We start from the raw sequence: 17799 nt of genomic DNA, 5'->3' as shown, positions 1-17799 counted from the left end.
AGAAAATATAGTCTAAACAAATCAGAAAAGACCTGAAGCTGGGGGAAAAGAAAGGGAAAGAAAGAAAAAAGAAAAAGAAAAAAAAAAAAAAGAAAAAGAAAAAGATAAAAACAAACAAAAACAGAACAAAACAAAAAAAAACAGAATATGATCAGATATGATCAGGCTGGTGTATAGATCAGTGCCACACACTAGATTTTGTGTGTATTTTGGTCTGTTAGAAGAAAGTGCCTCCCAAAATTTTAAAGAAAGAAAAACTTGTATATGTACAAAAATAAGGGTTGATATGATGAAGGGATGGAATATGACTGTAAAGACGAAAATTATAAAAAATTTTATAAAAGGAATTGATAAGAAGTTGTTTGAAAAAAGAAAGAAGAGGATTTAAAGAAAAAGAAAGAAAGAAAAAGAAGGGAGAGAATGTGATCGGGCAGGAGAGTAGAACAAAGTCATACGCTGGTGATTTAGGGTATATTTTGATCTGTTAGAAGAAACTGTATCTCAAAATTTTAAAGAGAGAACAATTTATATATATATGCCAAAAATAAGGGTAACTACTATGAAGGGATAGAATATGACTCTAAGAATGAAAAATAAAAAAAGATTTTTTTAAAAAGGGAATGATAAGATGTTGGTTGATAAAAGGAAAAAGAAAAATTAAAAAAAAAAGAAAAAAAGAAAATTTAAAAAATTAACTTTGAAAGACTAAAGAATCATGGTAAAAAAGCCAGGGATTCTATGTGCATTATTCCCCTAGCGCTGGAGTTCTGCCGTTCTCATTGATCAGTAAACTTCGTCTTGGCTGGCTGTTTTCGATGATCTTCTGGGGGAGGGGCCTGTTGCCATGGTTCCCAAATGTCTTTGCCGGAGGCGGAATTGCCCCGCCCTTGCCGGTCCAGGCTAAGTCATCTGCTAGGGTTTGCTCTCGGGAGGTTTTGTTCCCTGCAAGCTTTCCGCACAGCTTTGGAGGCCGAGAGTGAAAATGGCGCCCTCCCAGTCTCCGCCCCGGAGGAGCTGAGAACTCGGGGCCCCGCTCCTCAGTGAGCCCCTGGAGAAAAGCAGTCACTCACTCCTGCCTCCCCGGTCTCCGGCCGCATTCTGTGCTCACCCAGCCTGTGACCGAGCATTTCTATCTCGGGCACCCGACCCTGTGTGGAGTCTCCAAACCCAGCAGATCCCTGCGGTGCGCTCCCGTGCCGCTTCTTCCAGGGGAGGAAGGGGAGTCTCCCCGGATCTGCCGCTTGTTGGGTCCCTTCCAGAAAGTGGTTGCTTTTCTGTTCAGAGAGTTGCTGCTATTCTTTTCTTCAATCTCCTGTTGAGTTCGTAGGTGTTCAGAATGGTTTGATCCCTATCCAGCTGAATTCCTGAGACCAGACAAAATCCAGGTCTCCTACTCCTCTGCCATCTTGCTCTGCCCCTGCTCTTAACCATTTTTTTTTTTTTTTAAAGATTTATTTACTTGTTTGAGAGAGCGAGAATGAGAGAGAGTACATGAGAGGGGGGAGGGTCAGAGGGAGAAGCAGGCTCCTCGCTGAGCAGGGAGCCCGATGCGGGACTTGATCCCGGGACTCCAGGATCATGACCTGAGCCGAAGGCAGTCGCCTAACCAACTGAGCCACCCAGGCGCCCGCTCTTAACCATTTTTAAGTGTAGAATTTAGTGGCATTAATTTCTTTCACAAGGTTGTGTAAACATTACCACTGTCTATTTCCAAAACTGTCATTTCACCAAACAGGAACGCTGTACCCATTAATCAATGACTCCCCATTCCTTTCTCGCCTCAGCTCCTGATATCCTCTCTTCTACTCTCTGTTTCTGTGAATTTGCCTGTGCTAGATATTTCACATAAATAGAATCATGGTATTTGTCCTTTTGCATCTGGCTTATTTCACTTAGCATCATGTTTTTAAGGTCCATTCATGACATGGCATCTATCAGAACTTCATTCCTTTGTGTGGTTTAATTAATACTCCATTGTATGCATAAACCACATTTCATTTGTCCATTTGTCTGTTGATTCGGCTGTCGACCCTTGGATTATTTCTACTTGGCTATTGTGAACAATGTTACTGTGAACATTGGTGTTCAAGTATCTGTTTGTGTCCCTGCTTTCACTTCTTTTGGGTATACATCTGGGAATGGAATTGCTGGACCATGTGTTAATACTCCTTTTACTTTTGAGGACCTGTCAAATTGGACCCCTTCTATCTTGAGACTCAGTATCATTAGACTCACTCTGAGGAATTAAGATGGACCTAACTAGAAAGAAGCATCATTGAGGGCCCCATGAGAGATCCTGCTTCATTGATGCCAGACTTGATATAGGACCAAGATGAGTGGTCTCCAACCCAAATGCCTATGGGGAAGAAGAGGTGGCATCTGAGATTCCAGCGGGAGAGTGTGTCCCCAAGTAATGAGGGCCATGCTGCTTGGCCCCAACCAGTTACTGCCATGTAGGAAAGAGTTTCCATTTATTCCAAAGCAACAGGATATTTGATGTGAAATGTCGTGATTTTTAAGAGTTAGCAACTAGTTCAAAATGAGTGGCCCAAATAAAAGACATCTCCTGTGGGTTCATTTTGGCCTGTGGGTGTCTTTTGGCAGTGGGTGACCTGGATGCTTGTGGGGATGGATTGGTTTCAGCAGTGTGTCACTAAAGCTACAAGCCCCTCCAGGTCCAGTCCATTCATTCTGGGGTAACAATGCTTAGGACTGGTGGCTGAGCATATTTGGGGACACAGGAAGGCAGGGGTCTTGGGAACCCAGACTGGGATGCAGTGCTATCCAAAGAGGAATCTGGACAAGGCGAGGGATGATCAGACTGCAATGGGGTCAGTGGGGCTGGGACAGAAGCATCTGCATAGGGGACCAGTCAGGTAAGGAGGAGAACACATCTTAGACCCTGCTCTGCTTGGTACTGGTGCTCAGAATAAAAGTCCACCCTGAAGGCTGCCAAATGAGCAATCCCTCTCTTAAATGAGGTCAGGACCAAAAACTGTCCTGCTCTTCCAGGAGGGACATCTTTTGATTATAAAGATCCGCTACGCTGTGTGCCTTGGTCACTTGTGCGAAGACACTCAGTCAATGTGAAATTGGCTGTGAATATTTTGTTCGGAAAATACTAATACCAAGAATTGGGTCGCTTCATATAAATTCTGTTAGGGCGCCTGGGTGGCTCAGTCGTTAAGCGTCTGCCTTTGGCTCAGGTCATGATCCCAGGGTCCTGGGATCGAGCCCCGCATCGGGCTCCCTGCTCGACAGGAAGCCTGCTTCTCCCTCTCCCATTCCCCTTGCTGTGTTCCTGCTCTCGCTATCTCTCTCTCTGTCAAATAAATAAATAAAATCTTAAAAAAAAAAAAATTCTGTGAGAGTAGAAGAATATCTGCTCCTGTTTTCCTGAGAGTATTCAACAGAGCATGAGACACCCATAAAAAGAGCTTGTATTCCATGTCTCTGTGGCTTCATTTTCTGATTTGCCCACTTCTGGTTGCCTAGCAACGGACACTGTTATGAGTGAAGCACAACTAATTCGATTATTTACAATGAGGCAAATGTTCTCTGAGATAGAAAACCTTTATTGGTTAAGATCAGTTATTTGGTGTTTCTTGGGAAAAGGAGCACCCGCACACAAACAGATGGCAATAAATATTTTGAGTCCATCGCTGAGTTAGAGGTGTGGCTGCATTTCACCCAGTGGATCTTGCTAGATGGGTGGACGTAGCAGATAGGACGAGAGATGGGGTGAAATGCTCTAATGTGATGTGACACAGAAAATTGTATGCCTCTGATCTTAGTTGCACTGCCCGTAGCAGAGGTTACAATATGTTAACTAACCTTAGAGTAGCCACTCCTGTGTATTTGCACTCAGTGTAAAAGTAAGCATTTATTTCTTCAGAAGTTGGGATACTGGTGTTTTTTTTGGGCGTGAGTGACTGTGGAGTCTCATGGACTTCAGTTATCGTTTAGTGTTGTAGGAGCTTGTTATTATTTACATTTTTTTCAAAAAAATCAACTTAAGTATGATTTATATTCAAGAAAATGCACCCATTTCAGTGTAGGGTTTGTTAATGTGTATGTCTGAGTAACCACCATTACAGTCAAGATATAGAACATTCCAGTATCCTGCAAGATTCCCTCCTTCTTTTCCTCAGTCAGCCATCATTCACTCTGCACCCCCATGACCAACGTCAGCAGTCTTGGATCTGCTTTCTATCACTATATAGATTAAATTGGTCTTTTTTTTTTACTATGTTATGTTAGTCACCATATAGTACATCATTAGTTTTTGATGTAGTGTTCCATGATTCATTGTTGGTCTTTTTTGAAGTTTCATCTGAATTAAATCATACTGTATATACTCTGCTTTGTCTTCTCTTTTTTAAAAACCAGCATTATGATTTTGAGATTCATCCATGTTGTTGCATAGATGAGTAGTTCATTCCTTTTTATTGCCACGTAGTGTTTGCATCATATGGATAAGCCATAACTTATTTACCCGTTCATCTGTTAGTGGACATTTGGATTGTTTGTAATTTTTGGCTATTGTGAGTAAAGTTATGCTATGACCATTCATGTACAAGTCTTTGTGTGGATGTGTGTTTTTATTTCTCTTGGGTAGATATTTAGGAATAGAATTTCTGGGTCATATGGTAAGTGTGTGTTTAATTTAGTAAGAAACTGCCAACTTGTTTTCCAGAATCACTGTACCATTTTTAAAAAGATTTATTTATTTATTTGAGAGGGAGAGAGAGGGAGAGAAAGAGAGCATGAGTAGGGAGAGGGGCAAAGAGAGAGGGAGAGAGAGAGAGACGCAGACTCCCCGCTGAGTGTGGAGCCCGATATGGGGCTCCATCTCAAGACCTTGAGACCATGACCTAAGCCAAAATCAGGAGTCAGACGCTTACCCAACTGAGCCATGCAGGCGCCCCTCATTGTACCATTTTATATTGACATCAGTAATCTTCAAAAGTTCCAGTTATCACTTCTTTGCCAAAACTAGATATTGTCCGAATTTAAAATTTAATCCATTCTAGTGGGTGTGTCGTGATAACTCATTGTGGTTTTAATTTGCATTTCCCTGGTGACAAATGATGCTAAGCAGTTTTTCATGTGCTCGTTGGCCAGCTGATGTTTTCTTTTGGGCAGTGTCTGTTCAAATCTTGTCACTGATGTTCTATGTTGAATTGTTGGTTTTCTTATAATTCTGATTTAAGAGTTCTTCCTATGTTACGGATTCAAATCTTTTGCCAGATATATGTATTGAGAATAGTTTCTCTCAGTCTGTTGTCTTTTCATTTTTCTTAACATTATCTGTTGATGAGCAGCAATTTTTTTTTTAAAGATTTTATTTATTTATTTGGCAGAGAAAGAGAGAGCACAAGCAGGGCGTGTGGCAGGCAGAGGGAGAAGCCGGCTCCCTGCTGAGCAAGGAGCCCGATGCAGGGCTCGATCCCAGGACCCTGAGATCATGACCTGAGCTGAAGGCAGATGCTTAACCAGCTGAGCCACCAGGTGCCCCAGTGAGCAGCAATTCTTAATTTTAATGAAATCCAGCTTATTATTTTCTTCTTTCCTGGTTCATGCTTTTGATTTATTTGAGAAGGGCTTTACCTGTCCCAAGATAAGAAAGTTTCTCTCATTTATTTTATTTTGGAAGTTTCATATTTCGGTCTGCAGTTCATTTCAAGTTTTGTGTACTGAGAAGGTGTAAGGGTCACCTTTGTTATGTCTTGTTTTGTTTTTTGCATATGGATGTTCAGTTGTTTCAGCACTGTGTTTTGAAAGATGATCCTGGGACGCCTGGGTGGCTCAGTCGGTTAAGTGTCTGCCTTCGGCTCAGGTCATGATCTCAGGGTTCTGGGATCGAGTCCCGCATCGGGCTCCCTGCTCAGCGGGGAGCCTGCTTCTCCCTCTGCCTGCTGATTCCCCTGCTTGTGTGCTCTCTGTCTCTCTCTCTGACAAATAAATAAGTAAAATATCAAAGAAAGGAAGAATGATGATCCTTTATCAAGTGAATTACCCTGGTGCTTTTGTCAAAAATCAATTGAATATGTGTGTGTGGCTCTATTTCTGGCCTCTATTCCATTTCAGTAATCTGTATCTGTATACTAATATCATACTGTCTTGATTGCTGCAGTTTTAGGATAAGTCTTGAAATCAGATTTTGTAAGACTTCCAACTCTTTTCTTCCCAAAATTGTTGGCCATTCTAGGTCTTTTCCCTTTCTGTGCAAGTTTTAGAATCAACTTACCAATTTCTACAAAAAATACCTGGGATTTTGATTGGGATTGCACTGAATCCATAAATCAATTTGGAGAAGAATTGACATCTTAACAGTATTGTGTTTCCTGATCCATGAACATGGTATATCTCTTCAATTATTTAGGGCTTTTAAAATTTTTAATTCAGGAGTGTTTTGTAGTTTTAAGTGTACAGGTCTCACACATTTTGTTTAATTTATCCCTAAATGTTTCAGATATATTGACGCCATTGAAAATGGTATTTAAAAAAAAATTCAGACTCCCAAGTATTCATTGCTAGTATATAGAAATACACCCAATTTTTGTATATTGACTTTGTATTTTGCAACCTTGCTAAGCTCGCTTCCTAGTCAAGTGCTTTTTTTGTGTGTGGATTCCTTGGGGTTTTCCTGTTGTATGCAACATGTCCCAATAAGAAATAAAGCCATATTCACCTTTTTTGAGATTGGCTAGTGTTACCCTACTGCTGTGGCTAATTCAAAGGGCCAGCATTTATGTGACTATAGAACATTCAGTTTTTGGTTTTACCTGAGTTGTATTCAATAAGCTTGAAATCTTAGAGAAAGGTAAATACTAAATTCTTGTGGTTTAAATGTTAACAAAATAACACTAATTAGGAGGCTTTTATGAATTTCATTGTGGTGAAATTTGATAGCAGTTGTTTTGTTTTCAATAGGACTGAAGCAGCTTTCAAAGATTTCAGATTTCTTTTTGAGGCTTATGTATCCATATCAAGACCGTTGCTTATCGGTGCTTTTTTTGCATTTTACCTCTTGGAATACAGATATATATGTGTAACTGGTGGAGTTTTTCTTCAGAAGGAATTTAATGTGCATTTGTATAATGAATGCTTATTAAGCATGGGCTATTTGCCAGATCTGGTGCTGGCTGCCATGGATACAGTTGGGAGCAAGACAGAAATGTGTATATGCTGTCTTTATGGAGGTTACATTCTAGCAAGACAGTGGGACATTGAATAAATGGTTATATAAATTATAGAACTGCAATTTGATAATTGCTATAAAGTCACTGTTTATGAATAAGAGTTCTAATGTAGATTGGGAGGGTTGTGGGTCAGAGAAGTCTTCCCTAAAGAAGTGACATTTTTGTTACAGTCCGGTATTTGAATTCAGAAAATGATAGATTTAGGAGTGGCATTTCCATACGGCATTGGTTGTCATTAGTAGAGTTAAGCCAAGAATCATGAATGAATTCTTTTTTCCTACATATGTTAGCAGCTACTTCTATAGTAAGTCATTGTAACTTGAGTGCATCTGAGAGGACGTATCAGGCAGACTGGCATCAAACAGGTAGTAATTTTGATATGTCTTGCAACCAGAATTTTATTCCTTTGTCCAGAGGTGATGGGAGGAGGAGCCTAAGTGTGTCTTGTGTACTCAGTTTTACTTGATGACTTAAAGTTGTATTTCACTACAGTGAATATAAATACTTAGGAGAATTATAGGTGGTATACAGTCATCCCTCTTAAGAGGTTCCAGGTCTCATTTTGTATCTTTTAGATTATCTTTGTTCTGCATAATTTCTTTGGCTCTGGGTAAGTCTTGAGAGAGTATGTGAAAGACGTGTAAGAACAAAACCCCCTGTGCCTTGCTTTCATCGATTTTATTTTGCATGTTTGTGCATCTCTTAAGTATTGCTTTCAAAAACAAATAATTGGGGATATTACTTTAGTGATTAGTAGACATAAAGTGATAATGTAATTCCTTGAGAATCTGGCTCCTAACTTGTATGCAAATAAGAATAAGTGGTTACATTTGAGGGGTCAGGTTGACCCACTTTGCCAAAGGATGTGTATATTTAACTAGTTTGAATGCGTTTTTTAAGCACTTGTCACTAGGTTGTAGGTTGTAGTCATACGTATACATACCTGTCCTTCCGCCCTTCTTTATGCTGTGGTACTATTTTTGAGACATCCTGGGTGCTCCATATATATTTCTTAGATGAATGACGTATAGGTGGCCCGTTGGATAATTCACTCCAGAGGAGATTCCCTGCTTTATTCCCATTCTGAAAGTGTTACCTGGTGCTAGCTGTTTCTTTTTGGTTTCATCGACTTCGAATGGAAATTTACATTGCCTGTAGCTGCTGAATAACCCTTTAACTCTCTGCTTGAGTTAATGAAAACTGCAGTTAGTTAAGAAATACTTGTTATCTGGATTATTTTCCCTTTATTTCTGTGATTTAACCTATTCACCGGTATGTGTCATTAGCCTTTGTGATGCCTTTATGACATCTGACTGTCCTGGGGAACTTGATAAAGGCAATTCAGATCTGTTCGCTTTATGTCTTAAGGGCATTGACCAAAGTTTAAGGCATTTGTTATAACTAATGGCCAGATGTGAGGTTTGGAGGTATCTTAGTTCAGGCTGCTAAAACAGAATAGCATAGACCAGGTGGTTTCTAAACAACAGACATTTATTTCTCACACTTCTGGAGTCTCCACGTCTGAGATCAAGGTTGCTGGCATGTTTGGTTCTGGTGAGAACCCTCTATTGGGGTGAGAGAGCTGTCTTTTTGCTGTGCCCCTGCTTGGTGGAGAGGGTGAAGGATCTTTCTGGAGTTGCTTTTATTAGGGCCATTCCCATATCCCATTCAGGAGAGCTCCACCCACCTCCTAATGCCATCACCTTGGGGATTTCAATTTCAATGTGAATTCGGTGGGTGGGGGGTGGTGGTGCACACAAATGTTCAGTCCATAACAGAGGGTTACTTTTGTATATTATTTATTCATTTTGTCTTCTTCCTCCAATAGAATTTATATCAAAGAAATAACAGTGAACAGGGATTATTCAGTTTAAAATTTATCTTGAGGGGCGCCTGGGTGACTCAGTTGGTTGCCTGGGTGGCTCAGTTGGTTAGGCAGCTGCCTTGGGCTCAGGTCATGATCCTGGGGTCCTGGGATCAAGCCCTGCATCATCGGGCTCCCCGCTTGGCAGGGAGCCTGCTTCTCCCTCTGCCGCTCCCCCCTGCTTATGTGCTCTGTCTCTCAAATAAATAAATAAATAAATAAATAAATAAATAAATAAATAAATAAATAAAAATCTTTAAAAAAATAAAATTTATCTTAGTTCTTCATGCAAAGATGGAAAGTTAGGGCTGTAGCTTCTGGTAGCTCACTTCAGCTCGCTTCTGACAACTTCTGGTGCTTGTTCAAACAGAAGCATTTCCTATTTTGCACTCCTCCTGGGCACTTTGCTTTTCCCTCTGGAACTGTCCTCTCCTGTTTTGTCCTGGAGTGCTCCTCTTGCTGTCCTTCGCACTGAGTTGTGAGCTTCTAGGCCAGGCTTATCCTATTATTTATCTTTATATCTCCATCAGGGCCTCCTTTGCAGTAGGTCAGCTACTTTGCTGCTTTATGTACCCCCTCAGCTTCCTCTCAGCCTATTCCATGTAGCTCTGTAGCTGAGTGTGGCTGGATAGAAGCACAACATTGGGTCACCTGCTCACTCTGAATTCAGAAACACTAACCTGGAGTGGACCCTGAACACTTCCACTTGCTCCTTCTATTTTCCCTGCTTTCCTCATTTTCTCACTCTGCCTTCTCAAACCTCTTTCTTCCTTTTCACTCTTAGTTGATGATCTTGCTGTTTCTTTATTGAGTAAAAAGACAGAAGGAATCCGAAGATGATGTCAGCAGCCTTCAGCCCGGGACTCCTTCCTACCTCCCTGCCAGCCTGGGAGCAGAATAGTGGTAGCATAGTTGAGTTCCCAGGGCTGTCCTGGATGGCTATGCAGCCAGCAGGGGTGAGGGAGGGCTGCAACCCAGTGGGGAAGCAGGCTGGTGTCTGGTTCCTGGAAGCAGGCGATGTGGAACCCTGTCCATCCCAGTGCTGGAGGGCTCTGCTCCTGAAGCTGACCTTTTTGCTTGAGCATCGGGATCCAGTCCTCACCTGTTCACCTGTTACCTTTCTGGATCGGACAGTTCACGTCATCATTAAAACACATGCTGTTATTTCTCTCATTTAACCAAACCATACCTGTTTGGAGGACTCCCTTCCTCCCTGTAGCCACTGCCCCCGTCTTTTTTTCCCCTAGAGGAAAAAAAGTTTGCCAAAGTTTTGTTCTTGGAGTCTGTGGTTTCTTTCCTTCCCCTAATAACATCAGACTTGCCTGCACCCAATGGGCTCTGCCTTGCAGAGTCCAGTGGTTACTGCTCAGCCCTCTTCTTACTGCCCTACCATCATCTTCCTGTCTCCTAGCTGCCTGTGAAACTGGACCCCAGAATTCCCAGGGAGCTCCCACACCCTATGCATGCACATTTGATTTTCCTTTGCCTTCTCAGTGTCCTTTGCAGACTCCTCCTCATCTCCCTGACATCTAAGCATTGACACCCATTGTGGGTTGAATTTTGTCCCCCCAGAACGTACATTGAAGTCCTAATCTCCAGAACCTGTGAAGGTGTCCTTATTTGGAAATAAGGTCTTTGCAGACATAATCCAGTTAAGATGAGGTCACTAGGGCTGGCCCTCATCCAATATGGCTAGTGTCCTTTGAAGAAGAGGACAAGAGACACAGACGCAGGGAAGGGAGCCAAGGATGGCCAGCAACACCAGAAGCCAGGAGTGGAGCCTAGAACAGATTCTCTCCTAGAGCCTTCAGAGGGAGCGTGGCCCTGCCGACGCCTTGATTTTGGACTTCCAGCCTCTGGAACTGTGGGGGGGGGTAGATTTCTGCTGTCTAAGCCCCGCAGTCTGTGGCACTTTGTAGTGGCAGCCCCAGGAAACTGGTGCAACCCACTTTTCATCTGCAGTCACACCCTCGTTGCTCTCAGCCTGTCTCCTGCCTTCAGATTATCATCCGCAGTCTGGAGATCCCCCATTTATGTCCTCGGTGTGGACCTCTCCCCTAGATCCCTGACTCACGTGTCCTACTGCTTATTCGCTGCCTCTGTGCGTTTCTAACCAGTGTCTCACATGTGATGTGCCCAGAACCGGCTCTTCCGGTCCACACCTGTTCCTTCCCTCCCCACTCAGTATTTCCGGGGGCAGCTCCATCCTTCCAGGTACTTAGGCCAGAAATGTTGGGCTCTTTTTTTTTTAAGAGAAGTAAGCCTTTATTTCCTTGTCTTACACATAAAGTTGGGTGAATTGGTTGCTTGGGCTCATTTTTGACTCCCCATTCCCTCTGACATCCCAAGGGTGATCTGTCAGCGCATCTTGCGGCCTCTACGTCAGTCTCATGGCCGCTGTGATACCTGTCCAGGTGTTAGCATCTCCCTCCCGGGAGCTTCAGAGGCTTCCTGACTGCTGTCTGCTCCCATGTGTTTGCTCCCCCTTAATCTGTGCTCAGGGCAGTTTGCTGAGTGAGTGATCCTGCGGTGACTGTGACCGCGGGAGGTCACCACACTCCCTTTCCCGAAGCCTCCAGGGCTCCTCATTGCCCCCAGAGTGAAAGCCCCAGTCCCTGCTGTGGCCCTTCAGGCCTTGCACGGCGTGGGTGCCCCTCTACCTCTGTCCTCTGGGCTCCTTGGCCACCTCCTGGCTTTCTCTGCGTTCTGGGCACTTCCCTCCCTCATGCTCCCGTTTGGGCCTCTGCTCCTCCTTGGAATCCTCTATGTAAATAGAGAAGAGCTATGGGCTTGTGTGGGTTACATTGTCCGACCCTCCTTTCTTCCCTCCCCCCAGGGTTCATCTGCCCTCCCCACGATGGCCTATCTCCAACACTTCTTATCTCTCTTCTCTGCTTATCGTCTCTTCCTTGGCACTTATGACTAACATTCTATGTCTTGTGCTGATGAATTTTTATAAAAATGATCTGACTCTCATGCTAGGATATAAGCCTTTTGAGGATGGGAACTTTGGCTCCTTTGTTCACTACTGAATGTCCAGAACCTATAAGAAAGTCTACCATATGGTGGTAGGCACCCCATAATATCATAATATTTGTCGCATGAATGGATTGACAAAACATTTTAGTTGAATCTGATATTTTTATAATAGTATTTATTTTACCATTTGTGTGTGTGTGTTGTTTTATCTTTTTTTTTACTTTTTAAAAAGATTTTATTTATTTATTTGAGAGAAAGAGTGTGTGTGTGAGTGGGGAGAGGGGCAAAAGGGGAGGGAGAGGGACCAGCAGACTCCGCACCGAGTACAGAGCCCGACACGGGGCTCAATCTCACGACCCTGAGATAGTGATGTGAGCCGAAACCAAGGGTCAGTCGCTTAACCGCCTGAGCCACCAGGTGCCCCCATTTTGTTTTATTTTTAATTATGATAGTTTTAAAATCTAGAGAAGAATAGAGAGAATAGTGTGACAGATACCCCAAATACACATGGTCTAAATTTAACAGTTATTAGTGTTTTGCCTTATTTGCTTCATCAGATACCATGACACATACACATTTCTACCATTAAGGCTGTGTTTCTACATTACCACGGTACCGTTATCATGCCTACTGGACCTGACAGTGAATCTTTGTTGTCTGATCCATACTGTCCAGATTCAAATTTCCCAATTGTTTCAAAATGTCTCTTCCAGCTCAATTGTTCAAACCAGAATGTGGTAAAGAGCCACTCACTGTATTTGATAGTGTCTTTCACGTCTCTCCTCATCCAGACGGGGTTTCACCCTCCCACCCCCCTTCTGCCTTTGGGGCCCCTGTGACATTGACTTGCCAATTCTTGTTTTGTGAAATATCTCACCTTCTCGATTTCTTCTGATTCCTTCCTCCCGAGGTTATTTAACTTGTTCTTCTGTCCTCTATATTTTTCGTCAAGTGGAAGTACATTTTAATGGTCCATTAGTTGAATTTAGTTCAGTGAAATTTCGTCTTTGAAGCTGCTTCTCTGCGGCCACATGCAGCTTTGGGGCATACCCTGTGTTAACAGAAGGGCACCTTTCCTCTTTCGAAAGGCCCAACATTTGCATGAAGGTGGCCTAAGAGCCTAGATCTGTGTTTACTGTGACTCTCTGATCTTAATACATTTGGTGTTGGCCTCTCAGGGTGATGACTCCCCTGATCCCGTAGTTCCCTGGTGCCCCACCTCCTACCCCACCCCGGAGGGAGGTCCCTCCAGGGTGGGGCGCCCACGGCCTGAGAAGAAGTTGCAGCCTGCTGGAGGCTCCAAGACCCCTTCTTGTTGTAGGGATTGGAATAGAGAGCTCTGTTCTGGATTAGGCAAGGTTTCTAGTAGGTTCTGCCTCCCTCCCAACCCCCCCTGGACCCACATTTGGACAAAGTGGAGGCCGCTGTTGGGTTCCCCATTATTTCCCCATGTAAAAGTCACGTTCCCCCTGCTGGTGACCTGTCAGTGGCTGGTGGGGGTCAGCTTGTCTAGGAGAGGGGGTAGAGGTCCTCCAGAGGGGGAGAGCGGATGCTCTTATCTTAGGGCCTTGTGTTCTGTGACTTCTGTTCTGGCATTTTACAGTATTTCCCGAGGTAGGATAATGAATTTCCTTGAGGGGCGAAAGTTTAAAGCTGTAAATTTCCTGCAAAAGGCACAGACTAGAGAATTACTAATGAACTCTAGAGCCGGAGAAGACTTTTAAGGATTTACGATATAATGTAGGATAGAAAGTTTAATAAGGTGCATTTATTTCTTTGGATCCTGGCTTCTGAACAGTTTACAGTTGATCCTCGAACAGTGTGGGAATTAGGAGAATTCCCCCCCCTCCACCCCGCTCCCTGCCAGGGAGGTCGAAAATCCACAGCATATAACTTTGACTCCCCAAAAACTCAACTAGCAATAGCATACTGTTGACTGAAAACCTTACCAATGGCATAAACAGTCAGTCGATTAACACGTATTTTGTGTGCTATGTGTATTATATATAGTCTCCTTACAAGAAAGTAAGCTAGAGAAATGGAAAGGTTATTAAGAAAAGCGTAAGGAAGAGAAAATACATTTACAGCGCTGTACTGTATTTATTGAAAAAAGCCCGAGCATAAGTGGACCTTCGCAGTTCAAGCCTGCATTGTTCAAGGGACAAGTGTATTTTTCTGGTATAAGCATATTTCGTATACTTATTGTTTACTATATGATAGCACAGATGTTTGGAATATGTTACTCCAGCTCCTCCTGGTCATGAATTAGGAAGTACTTACATTACCAAAGTGGCATTTTAGGGAAAGGCTACCATCACCTCTTGTAATGCCAAATGACGACCTTTTCATTTCTTAATAACACAGGACATCTGGGATCCTCTTATGCAGTGGCTGGGGAAGCATGTGGATCCTGAAGGAGTCATAAAATCCAGCAAGCTCTCCCTCAAGTTTCTTTCATCGTACACGTCTGAAATAGAAATCAGTCCATCTGCTCTACCTGTGGTGACTGACGTGGAGGCCTTCTCTTCAGAAAATTTTAACTTAGACATCTACCGACAGAATCTGCAGACAAAGCGACTTGGAAAAGTAATTCTGTTTGCCGAAGTGACGCCTACCACAATGAACCTTCTGGACGGGTAAGTTCTGGCCAGACTTTGTGCACCTGCTCAGAGGAGTCCAGAGGAGTCTCCTGTCAGACCAGCGTTGGGGGAGAAGGGGTAGAAACGAAGGGGAACTCTCAATAAGCCCATTAGCAAAGCAAGGTGGTCCTAGAAGAGGTAAAATGTAGGAAGAGAAATTTAAAAATGTTCCTTGATCACAGGTTTATATTTGAAAGCAAGGGGATTTTGTGTATTGTGACCCTCTTCCTTCCCTTAGTGGTTGACCTTTCAGATGATCCTCGGAAGAAATTTTATGGAAAAATATCTTTACCCGGTGGTGTTATTACTCAGGCCATCATTTTATTTTTGTGTTGTCGTAGCCAGAAGATGTTTTGTGGAGGGGCTAGGACAGCACATTTGAACGACACATGAGCTGTGTTCAGTTGAAATGAATCGGAAACTTCGTACTTTTGGAAACCCATTTTGATATGTTCCCTATTCAATACATTTTGCAGGCGCTCTCTAATCCCATTTAGATGTTTGAGATTTATTCTTACTGAGTTTTCTTTCTTATTTCTTCTGTTTCATAGACTGGTTAAAGTTTAAAAAATGACAAACAGATGAAAGGAATTTTTTTAACTCTTAAATTAGTATTAATATTCTTATATTGAGATAGTTTAAAAAGGAGGCTTATAGAGGGAGTGAATAAGAAAGGCATCTTCCTTCAACATGGGACTAAAATTTCAGGAATGTAAAACTAAAAAACAAAAACAAAAACCAAACACCCCACTGGATTCACAGTTCCTGGGCATTTTCACTCATGGGACTGCACAATTAGATGCATAATTCACCGTAGGGAAATATGTTGGTCTTTCTTAATCATTTCTGGAATTTGATAATATGTTGTTATAAAATGATGAGATAACCTTAGAATTTTCTTGACTGACATCGTCAAAGCCATGGAATTGGCAGTTTTGTGTGAATAGTGTGTAGAGAAAGCATTCGTGGAGCGGAATCAGTAGAGTGAGGTGGGTGTAGCGCGAGGGACATAGGAGCCATGGCTGTGAACAGTTCTTATTTGCTGGGTTATTTTGTGTTGTCATAGGTACTTTTTTTTCAGTGTTCCCTTCCCTCTCCTGCCTCCCCTCCTACCCAGTCCTGTGCCCTCCGATGAGAAGGAAAAAGCCTGTGTTTGTATATGGAGCAATTGTTACTTGCTTGCGCAAACTCTGTGATAATCCTTTGTTACTCAAGCGCACACTATTTATATTGAAAAGGGGACCTATTATCATCTTATTTTCCAAATAAAAAATCAAACACGGCATTTGACATAGGATTTTGGGAGATTAAATTTAGATGGAAAAAACACTGACACTTTATGGGGCGGCTGTGTGGCTCGGTCGGTGAGCACCTGCCTTTGGCTGAGGTCGTGATCTCAGGGTCCTGGGATCGAGCCCTGCGTCAGGCTCCCTGCTCAGTGGCAAGTCTGCTTCTCTCTCTCTCTCTCCCTCTGTCCCTCCTCCTGCTCGTGCTCTCTCTCTCTCAAATAAATAAAATCTTAAAAAAAAAGAAAAACACTGGCACTTGTCCATTTTTGTTGGGCAGTAAGTGAAGAATATTTTATGTTGGGACGATCTTGAACCACTGGAATTACGGTCTCTGAGCTCGTGTAGTGGGCAGTGATTACTAAGAGGGCTGCAAGCCTTCTAGAGTGAATGACCCATCTCCTGTGTAATCAGATGGTTGGGTTTCCTTACATCCTGGTGAGCACGTGTTTTAGGATAGAAAGAAAATGCCGTGTAAATACACTGCTTTAGTACCCTTGAATACTGGTAAGTTCCTTTTTGATACTGAACTTTTTTTTTTTTTTTTTTTTTTACATTCTGTCTTAAGCAACTTAAGTCTGGAAAAGTGTGTAGCTGAGCCGGACAATAGCAGAGTCAGAACCTTCTGTAGGATTACGAGTTTTTATTTTTACAGAAGAGAAAAATATTTTGGCTTTTCCAAGGGCATTTAGGAAGTGTCTTTGTTTCTCTTCTTGCCTGGTCTCTGTAGAGCACAGAGAATGAAATAGCTTTGATGATTAATGATTAATCCCTCTGCTTGGCACAGAGCAGATCCTGCATTAATAAATAGTGGCTGCTCACCGTAACGTACAGATGTCCTGTTGCACGGCTCGCATGGCTTCCTTCCGAACACTGCGAGATACAGTTACTCACAGCAGCCTCGTGAGTCAGCAAGCCTGCTGAGAAGTTCCTGGGGGTGGGGTGGGGTGGATGGGCTGTAGCCTTTTTTAGGAGAAGGAGCTTGAGGTCACCTTGATGCCGAAAACTCATAGTTGTCCACAAAGGGACCATGAGATGGATAAATATGGCTTATTCCTTTCTAAGAGTAAGACCAAAACCATTTCTTTCTTTCTTTTTTTTTTTAAACATTTATTTATTTGAGAGAGAGGGCGAGAGTGTGAGAGCAGGGGCGGAGGGGCAGAGGGAGAGAGAGAGACTCTCTAGGAGACTCCGCATTGAGTGGGGAGCCCGATGCGGGGCTTGATCCCACGACCCCGCGATCACGACCTGAGCCGAAATCAAAAGTCAGACTCTTAACTGACTGAGCCACCCACGTGCCCCAGACCAAAACCATGTCTATAGCCAATATTATATTTGATCCCACATGGGCTCTCCTCATGGAAGCACAGTCTATTGTCATAATGATAATAATAATAATAATAATAATAATAATACTAGCTAATGTATTGAAAGCTTTTATCTTTCAGATACTGACTGCTTCAATGTACTTTACATGTATCAACCAGTTTCATACAGAATCTTTTAGTGCCTAGGGTCATCAGAGTCAAACTCCAGTATCATACCAGCGTGTAGAAAGCTACGTATCAGAATTTACCATATATGGAATTGTTCCTGTGGACCGACCACATCCATAGGTCTATTATGCAGAGCAAGAAGAATTTTCAAAAGTGTGGCCTGGGTTTGAATTCCATGCATGTTTCTCCTTTTATATCTGTCACTTCTGTGGCTCTTTCCTCAGGGTCTGGAATAGGAGTAAAATTTAAGTTAGATAATAGATCTTTATTATAAGGTTTCTAAAATCTCTTTTCTCTGCCCTTCCCCCCCCCCACCTGCGGGGACTTGTT

The 17799-nt window shown here is 42.8% G+C and overlaps 1 protein-coding gene across 1 annotated transcript in view; it reads left to right on the top strand.

Annotated features, from left to right (window-relative positions):
- HLCS (holocarboxylase synthetase) overlaps positions 1 to 17799 on the top strand; it is a 173702-nt gene that overhangs the window by 22194 nt on the left and 133709 nt on the right. Inside the window, exon 3 of the mRNA XM_081799902.1 lies at positions 14413 to 14684. Within this exon, the coding sequence (XP_081656028.1) occupies positions 14413 to 14684 (272 nt within the window). The remainder of the gene's footprint in view (positions 1 to 14412; positions 14685 to 17799) is intronic.

Source organism: Leptonychotes weddellii, chromosome 1 (genome assembly GCF_054177405.1).
Source record: "Leptonychotes weddellii isolate Sample4059 chromosome 1, ASM5417740v2, whole genome shotgun sequence".
Lineage (NCBI taxonomy): Eukaryota > Metazoa > Chordata > Mammalia > Carnivora > Phocidae > Leptonychotes > Leptonychotes weddellii.
This window is presented reverse-complemented; position numbering and strand designations above follow the sequence as displayed.